The sequence below is a fragment of the Zingiber officinale genome, chromosome 4B (genome assembly GCF_018446385.1).
Source record: "Zingiber officinale cultivar Zhangliang chromosome 4B, Zo_v1.1, whole genome shotgun sequence".
NCBI classification, from domain to species: domain Eukaryota; kingdom Viridiplantae; phylum Streptophyta; class Magnoliopsida; order Zingiberales; family Zingiberaceae; genus Zingiber; species Zingiber officinale.
In genome coordinates this window covers 97,836,851-97,860,684 of record NC_055993.1, presented here as the reverse complement: position 1 = coordinate 97,860,684, position 23,834 = coordinate 97,836,851, and the positions used below count along the sequence as shown (strand labels likewise).

General features: G+C 34.9%; 4 protein-coding genes across 8 annotated transcripts; 2 read left to right on the top strand and 2 right to left on the bottom strand.

Annotated features, from left to right (window-relative positions):
• Positions 1-12,279: 12,279 nt before the first annotated feature.
• LOC121975657 (pentatricopeptide repeat-containing protein At4g21065-like) lies at positions 12,280-16,753 on the bottom strand. Of its 2 annotated transcripts, none has more exons than XM_042527439.1 (2): positions 14,436-16,753; positions 12,280-12,441 (listed from the first exon to the last, which is right to left on the bottom strand). In XM_042527439.1, the coding sequence occupies exon 1, from the start codon at positions 16,653-16,655 to the stop codon at positions 14,451-14,453; it is 2,205 nt and encodes a 734-aa protein (XP_042383373.1). In that variant the 5' UTR covers positions 16,656-16,753; the 3' UTR covers positions 12,280-12,441; positions 14,436-14,450. The 2 variants fall into 2 exon arrangements, with proteins under 2 accessions (XP_042383373.1, XP_042383372.1); XM_042527438.1 differs by having other exon boundaries at positions 12,280-12,427.
• LOC121975659 (1,2-dihydroxy-3-keto-5-methylthiopentene dioxygenase 2-like) lies at positions 12,867-14,352 on the top strand. Its single transcript, XM_042527444.1, has 7 exons — positions 12,867-13,018; positions 13,189-13,303; positions 13,390-13,484; positions 13,558-13,672; positions 13,755-13,879; positions 13,982-14,055; positions 14,134-14,352. Exons 1-7 carry the CDS (start codon positions 12,983-12,985, stop codon positions 14,174-14,176), a joined length of 603 nt encoding a protein of 200 aa, XP_042383378.1. The 5' UTR covers positions 12,867-12,982; the 3' UTR covers positions 14,177-14,352.
• Positions 16,754-17,019: 266 nt separating the features above from the next.
• On the top strand, positions 17,020-20,482 carry LOC121975658. 4 transcript variants are annotated; one of them, XM_042527442.1, is made up of 6 exons: positions 17,020-17,329; positions 17,432-17,574; positions 17,657-17,821; positions 18,917-19,039; positions 19,682-19,825; positions 19,900-20,482. In XM_042527442.1, the coding sequence occupies exons 2-6, from the start codon at positions 17,446-17,448 to the stop codon at positions 20,350-20,352; spliced, it is 1,014 nt and encodes a 337-aa protein (XP_042383376.1). In that variant the 5' UTR covers positions 17,020-17,329; positions 17,432-17,445; the 3' UTR covers positions 20,353-20,482. The 4 variants fall into 4 exon arrangements, with proteins under 4 accessions (XP_042383376.1, XP_042383374.1, XP_042383375.1 ...); XM_042527440.1 differs by having other exon boundaries at positions 17,021-17,218; XM_042527441.1 differs by having other exon boundaries at positions 17,021-17,218; positions 17,423-17,574.
• A 1,515-nt stretch (positions 20,483-21,997) lies between these two features.
• On the bottom strand, positions 21,998-22,817 carry LOC121975660 (protein RADIALIS-like 3). The gene is made up of 2 exons (XM_042527445.1): positions 22,532-22,817; positions 21,998-22,231 (listed from the first exon to the last, which is right to left on the bottom strand). The coding sequence occupies exons 1-2, from the start codon at positions 22,761-22,763 to the stop codon at positions 22,227-22,229; spliced, it is 237 nt and encodes a 78-aa protein (XP_042383379.1). The 5' UTR covers positions 22,764-22,817; the 3' UTR covers positions 21,998-22,226.
• Between the last annotated feature and the right edge of the window lie 1,017 nt (positions 22,818-23,834).

The following is a 23,834-nucleotide window of genomic DNA, read 5'->3' as shown; positions in this document are numbered from 1 at the left end:
TTAAATAATCAAAAAGTAATTTACAACAAAATCGGATTTGGCTACAAGTCAAGTTCAAATAAAACATTCAAATCGTTAATAACCCAACACAAACAATCAAGTAAAGCTTGGGTTCCAAAAGCGTGGTTAACCACGCAAATAGGACTTAACCAATACTACATATGCAAGTAGGACTGAACCATGCAAGTAGGAATTTAAAAATTCTTTTAAAAAAAATTCTTTTAAAAGGTATTTTAAAAACATTAAAAATTACTTTAAAAATTATTTTAAAAATTCTTTTAAAAAAATTTTAAAAAATTATTTTAAAAATTCTTTTAAAAACTTTAAAAATTATTTTAAAAAAAACTTGAAAAATTAGTTTAAAAATTCTTTTTAAAAAAAAACTTTAAAAAATTATTTTAAAAAATTTTAAAAATTATTTTAAAAATTTTAAAAATCATTTTAAAAACTTTAAAAATTATTTTAAAAACTATTTTAAAAACTTTAAAAATTATTTTTAAAATAATTTTAAAAATTCTTTTAAAAACTTTAAAAATTCTTTTAAAAAATTCTTTTAAACATTCTTTTAAAAAACTTTAAAAATCATTTTAAAATTTTTTAAAAAAAACTTTAAAAAAAATTATTTTAAAATTTCTTTTAAAAAAACTTTAAAAATCATTTTAATTTTTTTTAAAAAAAATAATTTAAAGATTTGTTTTAAAAATTCAACTTAAAATTTTATGTTAATAATTAACTTAGACTAAACTAAGACTAATTCTAGTTCTACCTATTGTAGGAAACCAAGTGGATTTTGGACAGTGGTTGCTCCAAACATATGACTGGAGATCACACCAAATTCACCCAACTTACTTACAAAAGCTTAGGAACGAAACAATGACAAACTCAAGGTAATTGGTATAGGTAATATTGAACTAAAAATTGACTTCATTATTACAAATGTACTACTTATTAAAAATTTCAAGTATAATCTCCTTAGTATTAGTCAATTGTGTGACACTGGATATAAGGTTAGGTTTCTATCTTCGGAATGTTCAATCAGGCACCTAGATAGCCCTACAATAAGTCTAGAAGGATTTAGGAAAGACAACATCTATGCAATTAACTTAACCACTTCTTCAATTAAGTGTTATTTAACACAAAAAGAAAAAACTTGGTTATGGCATAGAAGAATGTCCCACATAAATTTCAGAAATATAAGCAAATTAAATGAATTAGTTAGAGGATTACCAAAATTACCTAGCTTAGACTTAACAATATGTAATGTTTGTCAACAAAGTAAATAAACGAAATCGACTCACAAACCAACTAATCAAACTCAAACCAACTCGATTCTAGAACTTCTACATTTAGATCTATTTGACTACCATAGGGTCAAATCAATAAATGAAAGTTTATATTGTCTAGTAATAATAGACGATTATTCTAGGTTCACTTGGGTAAAATTCTTAAAAAATAAGGATGAAACTTTTGAAATTTTCACAAACTTTTGCAAACAAGTTGAATATGAAAAAAATCTTTAAATTAAAAGAATTAGAAGTGACAATGAGGAAGAATTTAAAAATCATAACTTTAATAAATTCTGTCTTGAAAACGGATATCATCACGAATTTGCGTGTCCTAAAACTCCCCAACAAAATGGAATTGTAAAAAGGAAAAATAGAACTCTACTTGAAGTCTCTAGAACTATGCTAAATGAATATAATCTACCTAAGCACTTTTGGGCAGAAGCTGTTAGCACAACTTGCTATGTACAAAATAGAACAACACTAAATAAAACACATAACAAAACCTTTTTCGAAATATATTATAATAAACAACCCATGTAAAATACTTTAAAGTATTTGGGTGTCCAACCTTCATACTAAACACAAGAGAACACTTAAGAAAATTCACTTCTAAAATAGAAAATGAAATTTTTGTAGGATATTCACTAAATAGTAGAGGTTACAAAATATATAATAATGTTACATTAAGAATTAAAGAAACCACCAATGTAAAATTTGAGGAATCCAAACAAAATCTAGAACAAACCCAACTTCAACCAATTGAATTTACTCAAGGCATTAGTAATCAAGAAGGAACCAATCACGAAAAGGAAGAAGAACCTCAAGAGAATCAATAGCCTAGAACCATAAGAGTCAACCCAAATCATCCAATTGATCAAATAATTGGTGATCCAAACCTAAGGGTTCAAACCAAGTCGTCCTTTCGAAATCTAACTCAAATCTCTCTAATTTCAAAAATTGAACCCAAAACCATAGATGAATCTTTACTTGATCCATATTGGGTCATAACTATGCAAGAGAAACTAGCTCAATTTAAGCGAAACGAGGTTTGAGACTTAGTGCCACCACCCAAAAATAAGAAAATAATAGAAATAAAATGGGTGTTTAGAAATAAATTAAACGAAATTGGGGAAATTACTAGAAATAAAGCTAGGCTAGTTGCTAAGAGGTTTAATCAAGTAGAGGGACTTGACTATGATGAAACTTATGCCTCAATAGCTAGATTAGAGTGCATTAGAATGTTATTCAGTTATGCAACCCATAAAAGGTTCAAACTGTATCAAATGGACATTAAATCTGTCTTTCTAAATGGACTGATAAAAGAAGAAGTCTATGTAGGACAACCACCTGGGTTTGAAAGTCTAGAACACCCTGACTATGTCTTTAAACTAAAGAAAGTCTTGTACGGACTTAAGCAAGCACCTAGGGCATGGTATGAAAGGTTAATCTCTTACCTAATATCTAAAGGGTTCAACCAAGGTCAAATTGACCCAACCCTATTCATTAAATTAATAAAAGAGGATATATTTATAGCCCAAATCTATGTAAATGATATAATTTTTGGCTCAACTTATTCAGAATTTTTAGAAGAATTTACAAATTTAATGGAACAAGAATTTGAAATGAGTTTAATAGGAAAATTAACTTACTTTTTAGGATTGTAAATCAACAAACAAATGAGGAAAATTATATTTATCAGCAAAATATACCAAAGAATTACTTAAAAAATTCGGGATGGAAAATACTAAAGAAATAAAAATACTTATGGCAGTTAACACTATTCTAGATGACGATCCAAATGGAAAACTAATTGACTTAAAATACTATAGGAGTGTCATAGGTAGCCTACATACTTAACTGCAAGTCGACCCGATATTTTATTTGCAGTGAATATGTGTGCTAGATACCAAACATGTGCTAAAGAATCTCATCTAACTCAAGTCAAAAGAATCTTTAGATACCTTAAAGGAACAACAAATGTAGGAAATTGGTATCCTAGAACTAACAATTTGAATTAATAGGGTATTCTGACTCAGATTATGCTGGGTGTAAATTAGACCGCAAGAGCACAAGTGGTGGGTGTCAACTACTAGGTCCATCACTTATCAGCTGGTTTAGTAGAAAGCAATGTTGTGTTGCTCTGTCTACAACTGAGTCAGAGTATATAGCCATAAGAGAATGTGTTGCACAACTATTATGGATGATGCACACTTTAAAAGACTTTAACTTAAACCTTACAAATGTAAAAGTATTGATTGACAATATTAGCTCAATTAATTTAACAAAAAATCTTGTGCATCATTCCAGAACCAAATACATTGAAATTAGACACCACTTTATCATGGACCATGTCACTAAAGGAGATATTGAACTCAAGTACATTGAGTCCAAATCTAATTTAGCTGACATATTTACCAAACTCCTCCCTAAAAGTGAGTTTAGCAATTTACGTAGAAAACTAGAGATGTGTTTAATAGACTAGGATCCTTGAAATTCTCAAAAATATTTTCAAAAAATGACTGTTTTCAAATTTTAGGATAAAATCTTTATTTTTTTTGTAAAATCCTCCATTTTTAGAATTTTAAATCAGTTTTAGCCTTAGACTAGAACAATTCCTTAGAAAGCATGTTCCCTTAATGCTAGTACTTGAACATCTCACCAACACCCTAGGATTCCCTTATTTATGATTATCGAACATAGAAAGGAGTGAGATGCATAGGCGACTTGCCTGGACTTAAGATGCTTATTTCAGTACATCAACATAAGTCTGGGCGTTAAATACAAAACAAACATTAATCAGGTTAAGTTATTCAGTTTAGTCAAACACTAACCGATTACAATTAGACTTAATCTGACTAACCAAGTGAAAGCCGTTATTCTCTAATAGTCAGTAAGTAGCTAATTGGTTAGACAATTTTTGTAATGTTAGGTTCAGGGGGAGGATTAATCTTTTTTATACTTTGAAATTAATTTTTGAAATAACATTTTTAACACTAACTTTTATAAAACTAAATTATTTTTGAAAAAAAAATTCTGGATTTTCCAAACTTAGTTCTGAAAATTAGATTTACTTAATTGGACTGTTTTAAACTTAGGTTTGAATATTGGTTTTATTTAGTTTCGAACTTTAAACTTTTCAAACTTAACTTTGAAAATCTTCTTTTATTTGTTTTGAAATTTAAAACTTACAAACTTAGGTTTGAAAATATGATTTTGTAAGCTTGATTTTGAAAAATAAACTTTCCTCGATTTTGTAACTTAGATTTTTCATATTTCGTTTTGAAAATTATGTTCTACTTAACTTTAAAAAAAAATTCTCTTTGAAAATTACTTTACAAACTTACAAAAGTTATCTTTCTAAAGTTGATTATTTTTCAAACTTAGTTAATTTGAAAAAGATAAAAGCTTAAAACAAAAGTTATCTTTCTATGTTTTCAACTCCCCCAAGTCAATCTGACTTACATTTGTAGACTTCCTTGCATTTTAAAATTATCATTTGCTTTATGTTTATTTTTGATGAATACCACAGGAAGAGGCTTAGGTGGTTAAGTTAGTTAAACAACAAATTATCAAATTTAAAATAAAGGCTAACTTAAAAACCAAATTGATTGCATATTTTTCACTAACTTAACCAAGTTGTCATTGCATCAAAAAGGGGGAGAGTGTTGGTGCGGTTAGCACTAACAGTCTAACTCAAGTTTTGATAAATGACAAAGTAGGTTAAGTTAGTTTCATATTTATCTAACACTCTGATTGAGTGTGCAGGCGAAACCCAGACAGGTCGAAGGGCTGACCGGATGTCTGGCACGAAGCCCAGCTAGGTCGATGGGCTGACCGGATAGCTGGCACGAAGTCCAAACGGGTCGATGGGCTGACCGGACGTTTGGCACGAAGTTCAGCTAGGTCAAAGGGCCGACCGGATAGTTGGCACGAAGTCCAGACGGGTCGAAGGGCTGACCGGACATATGGCAGGTATGAGGTAAGTTACTAGAGGGGAGTGACTGTGAGGATGCGTTCCTAGAAAGGGAACATTAGGCGTTGATCCAACTTAGAACCATTTCAGATCTCTAAGTTAAGATCTTGACTAGATTCCGATCTCGGTAAGACGGAATCTAATTAATGCTCTGTTTATTTGATCATAAACTGTGCTGACACTCTATTTTGTAAGATATATAATTGCCTTGGACTAACGTTTTTTTGTAGGAAGGAAACTGCTAGAAGACAAGGGTCCGGGCACCCGGAGGCAAGTTTTATCCCTATCGTCGCCTCGCACGTGGAGCTCGCTGACTGGCTCGGCTACGTCACATTCAGGGGCGCCCTGAAGGGATTCGGGCACCCCGAACCTCCTATATAAGGAGGGTGAAGGCTGAAGCAAAAGAACAACTCACGATCTACTCTTCTGTGCTCCTACGACGCTGCGAAGGCTCTTCGACAAGTTTTTTTCTGTCTTATTTTCTTATTGTCGGTTTTCCTTTTACTAAATAATTTATGTACTGCATTTGTAAAAACTTTTCGAATTATTAGTGATTGCCCAACGAAAGCACTCAACGAGTGCGGGCCTTAGAGTTGGAGTCGACAAAAGCTCCGAACTAAGTAAAACAACCTTGTTAGCTTTGTGTTTTCGTTTTTTCCGCTGCCTACTCTATACACCGATATTTTTAAATCGCTATTCACCCCCCCCCCCCCCTCTAGCGAAACTCATCGATCCAACATAATGTTCTTTTTAAATGATATTTCCCTAGTTTTATCACTTCTACCATCCTTAATGAATTTGGCATTATTCGTCTCGAAAAAGGATCTACTCAAGGGGCTATAAAACCTGAAACCTCTTGAGTTTTCAGAGTATCTTACAAAATGACAACTAACGGTTCTTGAGCCCAATTTCCTTTCGTTAGGCATATAAGGCCTAGATTCAGCTGGACAACCCCAAACATGTAGATACCTAAGACTAGACGCTCTACATGTTTACAATTCGTATGGGGTTTTCATTATCGCCTTACTAGAAACTCTGTTGAGTAGGTAAACTGCAGTCATGAGTGCTCCACCCCATAAGGACTCCGTTAGAAAAGAAAATGCAATTATACTTCTCACCGTGTCCTTAAGGATTCGATTTCATCGCTCTGCTACACCATTTTACTAAGGTGTCCCAAGCATGGTGTATTGTGCCACGATACCGCACTTAGCAAGGTAATCTGCAAGTGGCTCAGGACATTATTCACTTGATCCGTCGAATCTACCATAGTATTCACTACCACGGTCTGATTTTACGGCCTTAATATTCTTACCAAGTTGATTTTCAACTTCAGCTTTGAAGGTTTTGAATATATCCAGGGATTGCGACTTCTCATGAATAAGGTATAAGTATCCGTATTGAGAATAATCATCTATAAAACTTATAAAGTATATGTAACCATTCCAAGAAGTCTTAGGGAATGGTTCATATATGTCCATATGTATAAGCTCTAAGACTTCATTACTCTGCCTTAAACCCCTATTACTTTTGTTAGTTATTTTCCACTTGATACACACAATACAGATTCCAAAATTTGACATATCATGAAAATTGATAATTCCTAGTGGCATTAACCTTTCTAGGCATTATTTAGAAATATGCTCTAAATGCCTATGCCATAACATAGATAAATTCTCATTTGTCACATCACGCTTTACACCTATACTATGTATCATAAGATTATCCGTATGAGTTTCAGTGTCCAATCTATATAGTTTGTCAATCAAGGAATCGGTATCACACAAGATAGAATTTTGAAAATACTAAACTTTCCATTTCCAAATGAACAAGTATATCCAGATTTGTCCAAACATGAAATAGAAATTAAGTTCTATTTAAAAGATGACACTACAAATATATTTTCCAATTCAAAAGTACATTGTTCCTCAAACAAACTCTAAAGACACATATTACTTCTACTTTTGCCTTCTTGCCCGTTCCCTTATAGATGAATCTTTCAGCATCAATTGGCATTCGACTTATGAGGTAACCATGCATAGTTACACTTATGTGAGTAGTTGCATCAGTATCTATCCACCAAGTGTTATTAGGTACAGTAGTTAGGTTGACTTCTGAACTAACAAAGTTAAGAAGTATACCATTCTTGATATGCCAGTTGGCGTATCTAGGGCAATCTTTCTTCAAATGACCATTCTTTTTACAAAAGAAACAAGTTGGATCCGGATCTTGTTGCTTTTGCACCTTATGCCCTGAAGCCACACTCACCGGAAGTTGTTTACCCTTACTCTTACTATTACCCTTCTTCTTATTTTTCTTGTTCGAATGTTGAGATGAGGATGTATAGTGAGCACTTTGAGATGTATCACCTCTCAATCTCTCTTCTTCCTGTACATACTGAGCTATGAGCTCATTTAATGTCCATTTCTCCTTTTAAGTATTATAGCTATTTTAAAAGGAGCGAATTGTGTAGGCAGAAAGATTAAGATAAGGATCACAAGGACACTTTCAGATATGCCTAACTTTAGTGTCTTAAGCCTTGTAACCAAATTGGACATCTTCATGATATACTCCCTAATGTTACCCTTCCCTATGTATTACATGGACACTAACTTCGTGAGAAGTGTAGTAGTCTCGACCTTTTCGTTTGAGGCAAATTGGTCCACTAATTCCTTAAGGAAGGTTTTAGCATCCTCCTTCTTAGTTATCAAACCCCTTAGTGATTCTAAAATTGGCATTCTCATTATCATCAGACTCATGCGATTAGATCACTCCCACTTGTCAAAGGTCACCTTTTGGTCACAAGTGGAATCAACAGTCAAAGGTGTAGGGCGATCATGCCTAAATGCAAAGTCTAGATCCATGCAACCCAATAAAATTATAATATGCTCTTTCCATTGTCCAAAGTTTGTGCCAATAAGCACGGAGATGCTCAAATTAGTAGATATTAAGAGTATTGAATAAACAAAAGCAAAGAACATAGTTCAATTTAATAAACAAGGCATGTTTCTTTATAGTTATGCAATAACAAAATGCAACAAGCGAAGCATGCAATTATATGGGCATTAATAGAGATTCCTAGTGCAATGTTATATTAAGTCTTTGGACTAAATTATAACTTGTTATTGGTTCTCTCTAAATAACTCATGATTACTTTCATATGCCACATAACTTGCCTTCGTTTGGGCCGACACATTATACGTATGATACTTTACTCATGAGCTTCCTTAGTTAGCTTATGTTTTCTAGCATCACTCATAATACTTCTAATCGGCCACATAGTGCCCCTTCATTTAGGCTTAGGGATGTAAACGAGCCGAACCAAGCCGAATAGTATTAGACTCGAGTTTGGCTCGTTTAAGTTATATTCGAGCTCAAGCTCAGCTAGAACTCAAATCGAACTTTTATCACAAGGCTCGAGCTAAGCTCATTTTGGAAATCAAGCTCGCGAATAGTTCGAGCTTGGCTCATTATTAGCTTGATTATCATAGTTAACGAGCCTAACTCATTAAGTGAGCTTGGGCACGTTTTAGAACTCATTTTTTGACTCATTTTAAGGCTCGTTTTGTAGGCTTGTTAAGCGAATTTGAAAACTCATTTGAATAAATATTCAACAAACCTAACAACTAAAATAATATAAATTCAATACATCATTGAACATCCCAAAATACTACATTAAACTTCCAAACTCAACACATCATTGAACATGTTCGCGAGCCCTTTAATTGAGTTGAGCTCGAGCCTGAGTTCACGAACCTATAAACGAATATGTTATCGAGCCCTTTAAACAAGACGAACTCGAGCCTGAGCTCGCAAGCCTATAAACGAACATGTTCGTGAGCTTACGAGCCGAATGTCTTTAAGCTCAAGCTCAGCTCGATAAAACTGTCGAGCTCGAAATCCAACTCGAGCTCGACTCGATAAGATAAACGAATGAACTCAAACAAGCTTTTTACCAAATCGAGTTCTGAATAGCTCGTGAACCGTTTGATTCATTTACATCCCTATTTGAGCTGACACACCATGTGCATGATCAAAAAGTTTAACTTAATTTGTGAGCTTCCTTTAAACATATATTCGACATAAGAATGATTTTCCTTTGGGCCAATCATTTTTAGCATGGACATATATCCCTCTACACTAGTACTCCTAGCCTCCCTAATAGTTCTCGCTTTGACAATAATATAGGGTTGACTAAGCAGCAAGAGCGAAGAAGAATCCAGGAAAAAATTGTTAAAAAACTGAGCTAATTCAGTTATCAATCGATCGATCATGAATGGATGTGAATTGATTTACACATGTACCAATTGATTGATCAATCGATTGAACATACATGAATCGATCCAGAAGGCTTCTATTTGCTCGTTCATCCACCCCCAATCGACTAATTCCAATCGATTAGCCGATCGATCTAGAAACCTTATGTGTATAACCTAGTGAACTCCAATCGATTGGTCGATCAATTGGTGAACCTCAATCGATTAGCTGATTGATCCAGAAGCTCTTTGTTGGATTCTCGCAAACTTCAATTGATAAGTTGATCGATTGGTGAATCCCGTTGATTGATTCAGAAGCTCTCTGTTTATTCTTCGCAAATTTCAATCGATTGACTGATTGATTGGTTACCCTAATCATTTAGTTGATCAATCCAGAAGCTCTATGTTAGATTCTCGCAAACTTCAATCGATTGATTAATCGATTGATGATCCTAATCGATCAGTTGATCGATCCAGAAGCTTTATGTTAGATTCTCGCAAACTTCAATCGATTGAAGATCCTAATCGATCAGTTGATCGATCCAGAAGCTTCTACTGGATTCTTGTCGCGATCGGGCAATCCGAATCGATTGATTCCTCATGGTGATCGATTGGTAAACACCAATCGATCAACTGATTGACTCCGGACCCTTCTGTTCGTGAATCCGCGACTCTCAATCGATTAAGAACCTTCCCAATCGATTGATATTAGAAACCACTCATTTCTAAACGTGTTTTTTTTTTGCTCTAAAATCGTGCCGCCAATCTCGTTCTTTGCAGATAATGCAAAAAGTTCGATTCATAGGTTAAATCCTAATCTATCCATACTATATTAAACAAATATACATCAATTTCGCTCATCCATATTGAATCAAATGCAAAAAATTAATGTATTTATATCAAAACGTTGAAAAATAATCCTTACGTCTTAAAAACTGATAATAAGTCAATCCTAAGCTCCGATACCAATTGAGAGACTTGCAATACATCAAGTATGAGCTAAAGGATGTACCTGCAACAGGATCTAGCTTCTATCAATCTCTAAAGCTCTATACAAATCGAAATAATAGCTTATGAATGGCTGACCTGAATTTATCGCAAAAGAATATTGCTTTTTACTTATCGCCCGGAGTTCCTGTGATTGCGAAAAAGTCTTCTACAGGAGTAGGTGACGGCTATCCTTAATCCTCTCTCAACCTCTCTCAATGGGAAAGAAAGGAGGTTGAAGCCTACTCCTATCCTTAATCCTCTCTCAACCTCTCTCAATGGGAAAGAAAGGAGGTTGAAGAAAGCTCTAGAGCATTTCCCTAATTCATGAACATCTTCCCTTATATACCAAGCTTATCATATAGAGACTATCCACCTTAAAGCTCATTTATCATTAACAACCCATCAATATTAATGAACCAGGTTTTGAATCTACACATTGAATCCACATCTACTTAATCCAAACCCTCTTTATATGCTTGAAGCATTAGATCACTTAAATGAGTTTAGTTACTTTAATGGCAAGTAGTTGTGTATTTATATTAATCAAGTGTAAGTCCACCTTATGGAATTAAGTCCACTCAGGTAAATTTAATTAGATTTAGTCCACTCATATAGACTTAATCCTATATCTAGAACATAACTCATGTATTGACATTCAAGATAATAATTATCCTACAAACTTTTTAGAATGAGAATTAAAGAGAAAGTAATAAAGAGAACCCAAAAGAAATGAAGACAAACCCATCATTTATCCTAAAAGAAAACTTTGTTGATAAGTGAGTATGAATCTCATACAGTAAAAAAAAATCAACAAAATAAGACCCTAATATAGATCAACTTTAATTCATATATACCAAAAAATACTAAAATTATCATAAATATTATAAAAATAGAATGTACTAAAAAAATAGCAAAAAGATCTTAGCACACTCGGAAAAGACCTAAATGGATACTTTTTGGATTCAAAACTTGACAATTACAAGTTCCTATAACAAAAATAAATTTTTAAATTCTATACGCATGAGTGTTAACAAAGTCTTACTTCGAGTCCCGAAATAAAAATTATGATCATTAAAAATTTAATAAATCATATTAAGTTTAAAATTTAAAAGGATCCTATTGAGTTGGTTAATCGTATAATTCGATCACACTCGAAGAGGCTGAAAAGTTTTTTTTTACAATTCAAGTGTTTAAATTTTGTCAATTCAAGTGTTTAAATTTTGTCGGATTAATCTGGAAAATAGATAACCTCCTTTATTTGTATATGAGTAAATCTGAATGTCCAATCGATTAAAAAGTGATAGATTTATTATAATAGGATAATGGATCAATTTTTGACGAACTTATACTTTTAGAAAAGAAACTCTCCTAGCTTCAAGTTAACTTGACGGTCGATTATAAATTGATCCTATAATTTACCTCATTTACATAACCTAGAATAAATTATAAGGGACACTTAGGATGAGCTTTAAGTGTAGTCATTTTTTTTCCCTACCATCTAAGTCAATCTCGAATACAATGCACATTCAAAAGTCAAACTCTAGAATATTCATTCATGAAATTTGAACAGTAATCAATTTACTTATTTTCTTAAATATTTAATCACTGCACTCACTCCTCAGCTCCAGATATTTGTCACTGTTTTTAAATTTTTTAAAAAATAATTCACGTGTTTATGTTTTGTTTGATTAATTCTGGATATAGATGATATTCTCTAATTCTTTTATCAATAAATTTGAAGTACAACATATATATGTTCAAGGTGATCTTCAAGATATGCATCAATGGAATGTGAATATTAATCTTCATCGAGAATATCAATGATATGGACTTTTATGTCTCACACTCAGCTCAAACACATTAAACATGGCTCCATTTGAAAACAAAGCTTGACTTGCGGCAAAGGACCCTCTTGACGTTGAACCCTATTAATCACCAACTTCAAACATTTTAAAAAAACCTGTCAATTTTTTATGTCACCAAAACTGTCTGCTGTTTGCATCCACCACAAATATAATGTAGAAATATTTGTCGAAACATTTAAATCAAAAATGTGTTCACACGAGAGGAATTAATTAATCGAAAATAATTATTTACTTAAAGACGTCTTCCCAGTACACTATTCATATTTCTATACTTTCTACCTGAAGTATGTTAGTATTTTCTACTCAAACGATTAATATTCAACCACTCGAATTAATTAGCAAAGATCGACCTCGAGTTGCTCAACAATGGCGTTCACACGAGATCAGCTTTCTTCCAATCACATGAAGACAAAAGGTCATGCATGTGTTCACACCAAATGTTTTAAAATCCTCAAAAAAAATAAATATATTTTAACTATTTTCAAATAACATATTGAGGATAAATTAAAATGGTTTTTAGTTTAAAAAAAAATCTTGTGCCTATTTAAACCATAGCATAGATGTGCCCTTGCTCCATGAAATAAAACCAGAGTTTTTTCCTTTCTTCTTCCTTGTATGAAGAGATCTATGGAGACTCCACCTTGCTCCCAAGTATTAATCCTTTTCCTCTTTCCTCTCATCTTCTCTTCTTCTTCTCCTCCTCCTCCTTCTCCTTCTTCTTCTTGAATCACATGTAGATTTTAATTTGCTTGATTAATGCAAATTTAATAGGATTTTATGGAGGAGATTTTAATTTGTTGAATAAATACAAAATTTAATAGGATGTCAAGGAGGAGATTGTGGAAGCATGGTACATGAATGACAGTGAGAAGGAAGATTACAGATTGCCTAGACACTGTGAGCCAAAGGAATTTGTTTCTTTGGAAAAACTTCAAGGTTATTTTCACTTCTTTTAGATTATAAAATGATATGTAAGGTTATTGGATTGATGAAGCCCGCAATTGTTCATGTGTATTTTGCAGAGCTTGGAGTTTTGACTTGGAGTGTCCATGGCGATGACTATGAGAATGAAGAAGATGTGAAGCAAATTCGTGAATCGGAAGGCTACTCCCACAGTGTTAGTTTCTAAGATAAATAAAATAAATAATTTTTTTTATGATTTGCGATTAACTACACATATTATGTTGCAGTTCATGGTAGATATACATCCAGAGAGGATGCCAAACTTTGAGCTGATGGTGAAGAGATTCTTTTTGGAGCACCTCCACCCTCACCCTGAGATTTCTTATTGTATCCAAGGCACTGGTAATTAATTTGTTGGATTAAATACCAAATAATTAACCATAGTTCATGCCGCAAAATATAATTATAACTAAATCATTATCAGGGTATCATGATGTGAGGGATGAAAATGATCGATGGATTCGGATAGCAGTGAAGGAAGGGGTCATGATCTTGTTGCCCGCTGGAATTTATCATCGTTTTACCCTCGACACTAACAACTACTTGAAGGTGTTCAGACAACCATCGCTACTTTACTTAATGCCTTACTTATTGATTATTCGTGATCATAAGTTTAGACAAGTCATAATTCACATATGAATAATAAATCAGGCTGTACTCTTCAGCGCTGGTCCACCAGCTGAGTTCAGCACCTATGAAGGTCCCTGTGAAGACCTTCCTGCAAGGTATATACCTAATTTGATTTATCTACAGGATTAAGTTACTTCTATTGTGAACTAAATCGAAAGTTCTAAATCATACAGGAAGCTGTATGTAGAGGCATTTCACAAGGCAATGCGAAGGTAGTAGTTACTAATGGAGATCTATCAAATGAATATCTGTATTACTCAATATATTGATGATGTGTGTGGTTTGTAAGAATGATTGTTATGTTTCTTGAATTTCTATAAAGGGATGTTTTATCATTCTAAGAGCTATTTGTTATTTTTGCATCTTTATGATAAACAAATTCACAATTGAAATGCAATTCCAATGAATGCTATTCGTATCAAGAGCAATATATAAAAGCAGTGAAATTTCTGAAAAAAGAGTTACTGGTTTCTACCTCGATCGTTGAGGATCACCAGAAGCTATTGCACGAGCAATTGCCATTGCGAAAATGATGGAAACGACTTCGATCTCTGACCACGACATCCCGACTCCAGAGCTTCGATATCAACTTGATTGCAGAATGGCAATCCTCGCAGACCCTCAGGTTTTTCAGAATGTGAATTGGCAGATTGGATGGTAGTTTCATGATCCCAAACGCGATTGCCATCTTCTCACTATGTGCAAACAATGCCTGTTCCTTGTCCTCTTCGTCCATTTCCACTTTTACCTGTTCGACGATTGGTGAATAACCTGCCGACTTCAATCTCTTTGTCATTTCAGCCATCACTGCTTGAATCTCCATGATTTCTGGGTGCCGCTGATCACCGGCAATAAACTTGTGTACCTGTCCTCCAATTGTAATTGAGCTATAACCTGCAGTCTTTTTAACTCCTCTATCATCCATCAACCTTCGGATCCTGTTGGCATCATCCCATCTTTTGTTATCTACATACACATTGTACAGCTGAACATAGGCGGCATCCTCGTGTGGCTCCAATTCCAAAAGATTCTTTGCCGCCTTCTCTGCTAAATCGGTGTTCTTGTACAGTCTGCAAGAGCTTAACATGGAGCCCCAGATAACGGCATTTGGTTCCATGGGCATGCTTTCGATAAGCCCAATCGCCTCTTGCAGATGTCCACAACGACCAAGTAGATCTACCATGCAGCCGTAGTGCTCAATCTCAGGCTCTATGTTGTATAAACTACTCATCTCATTGAAAAACTTCCGCCCCTCGTCTAATAGACCTGAATGACTGCACGCAGTCAGAACACTGACATAGGCTACTGCATTCGGTCGCAAACCCTCAGCCTTCATTAACCTGAAATGCTCAAGTGCAAGTTTCCCCATTCCGTTGATCGCAAGGCCTGAGATGATAACGGTCCAAGTCTGTGCGTCCCTCTCCACCATCCTACCGAAAACTAGCATGGCTTGATCAACCTTTCCACATTTTGTATACATGTCCAGTAATGAAGTCCCAAGATACACATCCTGCTTTACGAAACACTCTTCGATGTGAGCATGCAAGATCTTGCCTTGGCTTAGTGCACCTAAACTAGCACAAGCTGTGAGCAAGCTGACTACTGTGAACTTATCAGGTTGCAAGCCAAATGCTCGTAACTTTGAAAATAACTGCAATGCTTCCTTAAGTCTAGCTCCATGTATGTATCCGGTGACCATTGAGTTAAATGTGATGATATCAGGAGCATTCATTTTCTCAAATAAGGATCGAGCTATGTCGATATCGCCAATCTTACAGTACCCATCAATGATGGCATTCCATGCTGGTGCAATCTTGTTGTTCATTGAGTCGAAGATCTGACGAGCGGACTTGATGCTTCCACCTTTTGCATACATATTGATTAGTGCAACAGCAAGATTGCTGCTCACACCAATTCTCTTATCGATGACAATCTGATGAAGCCATTTGCCCAATTTTAGATCCCGCAACTGTGCGCATGCCGATAGGACTGCAACCATTGCAACGGTATCTGGCTCGACATTCTCAGACATCATCTCTTTGAACACCCCAACAGCCTCTGAAGCCCTTCCGTCTTTAGCATAGCCGGCTATCAAACTCGTCCAAGAAACCACATTTCTCACAGGCATTTCATTGAACAGCTTCCGAGCATCATCCACAAACCGAGATTTCACAAGTCCCCCAATTATCGTCGTCCAGGATACAACATCTTTCATGTCGATCGATCTAAACACTGTCACGGCATCGTCAATGCAGTCAAGTTGTACATACATATACACCAAAGAATTCGCTACAAACGCATCGCAGTCAGGAAAATGCTTGACGAACAGAGCATGCACCATTTGCCCTTCCAAGGCCGAGCCTGCAAGGCTGCAGGACTTGAACATGAACTGAAATGTGTAGGCATCAGGCACCGCACTCTTCTGACGCATTTTACGGAACAAATTGAGGGATTCTCGGGGGAAATGATGGGAAGAACAGGCCCGGATGATGGTGTTCCACTGAAAGGTGGAGGGATCCGGAATTCGGGAAAAGAAGCTGAGAGCGTAGGAGTGCGGGGCGGAGGAGACTTCTGTGAGGCATTTCAGCAAACAAGTGGTGGACTGGGAGTGGGAGAGCGATCCGGCGACGATTAGCTGGGCGTGGAGCTGCGAAGCGTGCTTCAGAGACAAAAGAGCCGGCCATTCCAAACGCATATGCGAGAGAAGCAAAGAAAAACGGTTTGGTTTCTACGGCGTCTGCTTCGACGACGAAGAAGGAGAACGAAGACGACGACGACGAAAAAAGAGGCAAAATTATACATCATACGGTTATAAATATGTAATTTTAAAATATCCCACAAAGTTTTTTTTTTTATAAATGCATCCAAAGGCAATTTACCCTTTTTTCAATCGACTTTCCGTTGACAAAGAGCGGGGTACAATTTTGAGAAATCTTAAAATTTTAGCAGTAGTTTTCATGATTATAAAAATTTTGGATATATTGTTTGATTAGAGTAGGACACGTTGACGGCCTCATCTACGTTCGATCGTCAAGCTGTGCGTGCATAAACGACAATGATGGTGGAGTTGAACGTTCCGTATCCAAGATGCAATTGGACCCGATCCCCCCCTCTCCTCTCCTCTCCTCATCCTCAAAGCTAGATCCGTCTCCTTCCCGGAAGCTCTCGATTCTTGACCTCCTCGAAGTTTTCTTAGCACGAATCCACGTGATGCGAAGTCTGAATCACTTCGATTGGTCGTTCCAGATCCGTGAAAAGGTTTGCTACGATTTTTTTGCATTCCATTTCTTCCGTTGATAGCTTACCTTTATGTTCTTCACGCTGTTCCGATTTGGTTCCCCCCATCTTATGCTCCTCTTTTGCTGAAAGGTAGGTTTTTTGTTGTCTCCTCTTGTATTTTATTCGTATATCTTGGTAGTGCGATCGAGGGTATGTTTCCTGAAGCGATCCAATACCTTCTAGCGAGTGCAGGTCGTAAGATCTTAATGGCTAATAAGGAAATGGAGAAGCTTTTTGATGCTACTGTGAACAAAGGGAAAGATTGCAGCTTGGCAATGAATTCAGCAGTGGGTTCACTTGTGCAATTCCAGAAGAACATTCAGAATTCTTTGAAGGTTCAGTCATCTTCATCTTAATCGAACCAAAGTGGTACTTTTGCTGCTTCACTGAGCATTTCTATTTTCTTTTCTTGTTTAGGGGCATTTGAGGAAACTGATGAACGATAAACAGAAAATTGGTGCTAGAAGTTCTCTGGTATTGGTTGAAAATGAATCACCAAGTGCTTTGGAGGCCAACTTTAAGAAGCAGCTCGAAGCCTGGAAAGAGAATTCATTCTGGGTTGATCAGGCGCCAGAGATTAAGGTGTTATTTTTTTTTTTATTACTGGAGTAGAAAATGTCAAATTCGGATTTGGTTTTGCACATGGTTTCAAGTGCTGAATGGTTCGTTCTAACTGGGATTGCATCAACATGGATAAATATCACTCCACCACTTGTATCACATCATTTCAATAGTACCAACCTAGATGGGGACTTTCTCGGTTGGGAAAAATCTCTTCCCATGGCCTGGACATTGATAATGCCAGCCGATCTCAAGGAGGAGATGAAGCACTAGGGGGAATGACACCAACTAGTGCATCTATTAGAATAAAGAGGAGTGACATGGAAGTCGAAGTAATTGAGATGTCTCTGTTTCCTATACTTGTATTTATCCTAGTTTCAATTGTGTCAATGTAAGTCTAACTCAGTGCTAATCTGATATATATTTATGCACATGTAGACAAATCAATTACAATATCAAATTTCCTAGGAGCATTATTAATCTAGCTCTAGAAAAATTATAGGATGAAAGTGTGAAATTCGCTTGGACGCTATAAGAACTAATATTCTCATTCATTGCACAACACACTATAGTATTAGTAAGATATAATCGTTAGTCAATATATTTGTTTTTTTAGTATGTTGCTCTAAACTTTATTCAATTGGTTTTCTAGTAGGTATAGAACTATAGTTAAATGTGTAAATAAGCTCAAAAAGAAAGGAATTATAGGGTTAAAAGTTAAAACTCCTATAAGCTGATCTTGGCATGCTTTGTTATTTCCCAAGTGCAGGACACAATATATAACAAAGCCTTATGGTTTCACCAAAGATCAAGACTCAAGCTTGGAACGATATTGTAAATCTTGGTCTTTGCATATTATTGTTTGCTGGTCATCTTTCTTCTCTATTTTTTCCAGGAATATATTGATACAACAAGCAAATGTGTATTCTTCTTCTCCCTTTAGGTCCACAAAGAGACTTTAGAGTATACTCTGACTGGAAAAACTAAACGAGTTGATCGATATTAGAATGCTTAGTGGTGCTAACAATAACAAATTCAGAAATGTGCCGATGGAAATTGTGTGATCATGAGATAGTACTGATTTTTAGCTGTCATCATACTTAATGTATTTTGCAGGTTTCTGTACCTAAAGGATCTCTTTGTAACTTGAATGTCAAATTCAATGTTGGATTGCCCCCGGATGCCATATTCAATATTGTGACTGACCCTGATAACAAAAGGGTGTTCAAAAACATTAAGGTATGATAGAAAAAATACATATAAGGTTAATTATCTTCAATGGCATTGTTTTCTTTATCTTTCCTGTAGCTATTATTTTCTTCCTAAAACTGTACTATTATTTTAGTCATAATATAGGATTCATTAGGTTCAGCAACTTTGTAGTTTGAATTCTACTGCTTGTTGCTGTTATACTCTTCAGCTTTTCCGTTTAGTCCACATTCATATGAGTGGTGTTTGTTCAACTTTCATTTTGGATTAAAGATGATAGTTTATAGCATTATATCTCCGAGTTGTTTTGTCAAGTTGCAAAAAAGAGTAAATTGTACTGTTGATATGGGTATGAATTATAAGTATCTATGTAAGCTGCTATTGATGTGGAACTGCCACTAAATTGGAGATGCATTGCATCTTAATTGTGAACATCTAAGCTGAGTTAGATTCTGACTGCTTATCATATTCTAAATCACTTGTTTCTTTGGTATTTATAACATTGTTTTTCCTTGTAAATTGTTTATATAAGCTTCTAAAAGGTGATATCCTTTCGTTTATATAAAACCAACTGAATCCGACACCTAATGTCAATTTCATTTGTTGAATGTAGTCATCATTGTGGATTTAGCATGTGATTTAGCTGATATTTTGCACTCTGTTCTTTGGTAGGAGGTGATATCAAGAAAGGTGCTACTTGATGAGGGCATAAGGCAAGTTGTTGAGGTGGAGCAAGCAGCTATATGGCGGTTTCTTTGGTGGTCTGGGACTATAACAGTCCATGCCATAGTTGATCAAAATCGGAAAGATCATACGGTAAGAAAAGAAAGACCACTTATTATAAATTCCACACTATTCAAGTAACATATCTTTTAAATTTCTTGATGTAGGTAAAGTTCAAGCAAGGAAAATCCGGATTCATGAAACAATTCGAGGGTTGTTGGAAAGTAGAACCTTTATTTGTCGATGAACAAATGTGCCAACCATTCAAGCCAACAACATGGAACGATTATGACTCATGCACACAGGGGAAGGGAAGAGTTGGATCCGTTGTGACATTAGACCAACTGATCCAGCCAGCTCTCGTGCCTCCACCACCGATCTCATGGTATCTGAGGGGGATAACTACTAGAACCACTGAGATGCTTGTGAATGATCTTTTAGCAGAGACTGCTCGATTGAGGTGCGCAGTTAGTATTGAAGAAGTTAAAGGGAATCTCGAGGGAAGTGTGCATGATAAAATGCTTGATTCAGCTGATGCATTCATCAATATAAAGCAGAGATGGCAAGTTGGAAGAAAGCAAAATCGACGGCGAAATAGAAGGCTCTTGTTGACTCATTAATCTCTTTGGGACCTTATAGACCGTGTCGCTATATTTTGTATAGTTTTGGCAGACTTGACAGTCCTGGATGACCTATTTGTACCTACACATTGTGGTGTACTAAAAAGGAAGACACTTCGTGGTGTTCTCATGGAGTTATATGTGAAGATGACTAAAATGAAGAATAATTATTGTTAGGATAGAAGTGACAAGGAATTCACCCATGGCATAGCTGAGTTAGTATCATCATATGTGATATTTGCAAAAATAGATAAGGATGGATTCCCGATAAAATTAATAGAAATATTTTACTATGTGATGGCCTGCTTAGTTTATTGATTGCCTCTTACTATGTGGCCGGTCGTGTGGGGTGGCCGGGGTGAATGGACCTTTCACAGGGAAAAAAATAAAGAACAGTGAAAGAGTAATTAATCTTTGATTTGGTTTATGGAAATTTGATTGATGGAATGAAATAGATGTTTCAACTGAATTCTTCATTTTTGTTTGTAAGAAAATTTTAATATTTTTATGTGAAATTACTTATTCCACTCAATTAATTCAACTCGACCGTCGACTAATCGTCATTAATTACTCTTTATATTGTTGTGAATTTTTTGATAAATTAATTTAATGCACCCCTATTAAAAATTCTCAATTTTGGTTCATCAAATCTCAAATTTAACATATCCTCTTTTTTTTTTGGGTTAAACAAATCACGCCATCAGACCCGGCTTAAGGCATAGGTCATTAAGGTCTATATCTAAGGTCCTAATATTTGGGGTCCATTGATTAAATAATTAAGTAAAGAAATTTAAAAAAAAATAAATTGAGTCATTAATATTAATTAATGATAGCATACACATTAATAAATATCATGTTAACCCATTAATATCATATTATTAATTAATTCATTATTCCTATTTACACATTATATGTAATTATAATTAGTCAAGATTTTATTTTATTTAATCTTATTTCCTCATAATTACACTTAGTCAAGATTTTATTCTATTCAATTGTATATCTTATAAAACTAATAAACTTTTTCCTTCTCAATATCTCTAAAAAAACTTTAATTATTCTTTTACCAATACTTTGTGTCTATTTCTTTTCTCCTCATTAATTTTAAATATTTATATTCTCTCGTCAATATCTTTTTTTTTTCTCATCAATAATTTTGTTCGTTTATACTTTTTCGTTAGTGATACTCTCAAAACGTCCCTTACTCTTTCTTTTTTCCTTGATAATAATTTGAATCAGAGATTTTTTTTTATCCATACAACTTAAATTAAAATGCTTCATAAAAAAATTAAAAATTAAAATTAATAAAATTTTATTTACGTTCAATGCCTTAAAAAGATTAAATAATTTAACCATGTTAGAAAAATTATCTAAATATTAGTGAGAAAACTAATTTTATATAAAAATAATATTTTATTTTTTAAAAAATAAATTCTTTTTTTTAAATTGGTCATTCTCAACTCTAAATTCAAATGAAAAAAACTTGAGAAATTTTTTTTAAAATATATTAAAAGATGTTTTTAATTTACTTTTACTTAGAATCTCGGCCATAATGAACTAAAACGGATGCTTCTGAAACACGAAGTAGCTTAATCACATAACGCTATCAACTTCACACACAGCATACTTGATTAACAACAAAGCACATAAAAGACACAGCAGATACATAACCCTTATTTTTAAATATTATATAATACATAGAAACTTCTAGTTTCTATATATATATAGATAGATATTCTAAAACCACAAACATCTGATATTGACATATCTGATCCTTGAGATTCTGCTTTCTGATATCCAGATAAGATAAGTTTATTCACTATTTATCATGCATATTGCTTTCTTCTTTCCCGTTGTGCTCTTATTGAGCTGTTTCAACCTGTCATAAAAGCAATTAGAGTTCATTAATTGGCATTAAGCACTTTAACTTACAGGCAGCAAAAAGTTCTTCAAAATACTCATTATAACAATTGCTTTCAGAATCCCAAAGAGCTTCTGAAAGTGACGCTCAAAAGAAGCAGCTTCATGCTGCAGGTACTACACTAGCTACTACAAATATATAAGTATACGTAATGCAACCAATATGTTTCATTTCCTTCTCATGGATTATGACCACAAAAATGACCACAAATAATTAAAGAAAATAGGGCATTGATGATCATAATTGTGGCAAATATACCTTTGCGGTTGGAGAAGTAATTTGCGTAAGGCATTTGCCCTGCCTCGATACGCATGACGTCCTCGACAAGCAGTTCGTAGTGGCGCTTCACTTCATCCGCCGTCTTCCCACCCATGGCACGGGCAATCTTGTGCCATCGGTCCGGCGTGTCTCTGTCGTACAATGCCAATGCCTTCTCGAACATCTTGTTATCCTTTGAGGTCCACGGCGAGTTAACCGAGCTTGATGCCATCAAACAATGGTGTTTGATCTCTAGGTAATCCAATAAGCAATCAAACTATTTCGATGTGTTGCTTGTCAGATGGCATGGCCTCGGCCTCTTCTTATATACACAGGTGAGTGGGCAGTGTGGGGCTACATCGGAGAATAGAGCCAGATTCCAGAATAATAGATTCTGAAATAGAATCTGAAGATGGTGTTTCGAGGAGCTGGAGAATCTATCTCTTGTTTCTAGAATCATATAGTTATGGCGTCGATAGAGTGTTAATGGATAGCAAGATGACACATAAGCTCAGCATTAGAAAAAATTAACGCAAACTGCAAATGTAGCACACTAACAATGGATTCATGTCAATGCACCATATGCCGATCGAATGTTGATCAAGCAATCTTAGTTTCAAGTTAGATTTGCATGCCAAAGATCAATTGATATGGTGCTAACTCAGCTACTCGTCGTATGAACCTCCACACAAAATATACCTTGTCCATCAACTAGCAAACAGCAGACTCAGCTTACATATTGCTCCTGAACTTCCACATTTCATCATCATCCTCGTCACCAAGATGCATTTAAACTCTATGCAAGGCTTCTAAACTTCCACATATGCAGGATGGAAAATAAGACAGAAGAATCAATATCCAAAAACATTTAGGAGAAATGATCAAATTCAATAATTGTCAACATAACAAGATTCCTTATTGTAACTATCAAATAGATAGGGAGGACCTAAATCTTTGGAGTTGGACCATTTTTTAGGCCGCCCCAGTAAGCTGCAAGCTGATTCCAATTTGCCTCTTCGGTATTGCTTAAGATCAAAGAGGGTTCTTTTGTCAAGTTGCTGGTCCATTAAAAAGGCTCTATAAGCAGTATTTGAAATACCCAGCCCTAGGAAGCATGAAGACATTGATAATTGTTAGAACCCCCTTTTTGTGTGTCTGTGTGTGCATCGAATAATAACCCATTCTTGCAACTACTTGTGCAAATCAGAGCACACAGGCAACGAGAACATAATCTAGAATACTACTACTCTCGTGCTTGTATATTGTTCTAGAATTTTAGTTACAAACATTCAGTTTGATATAA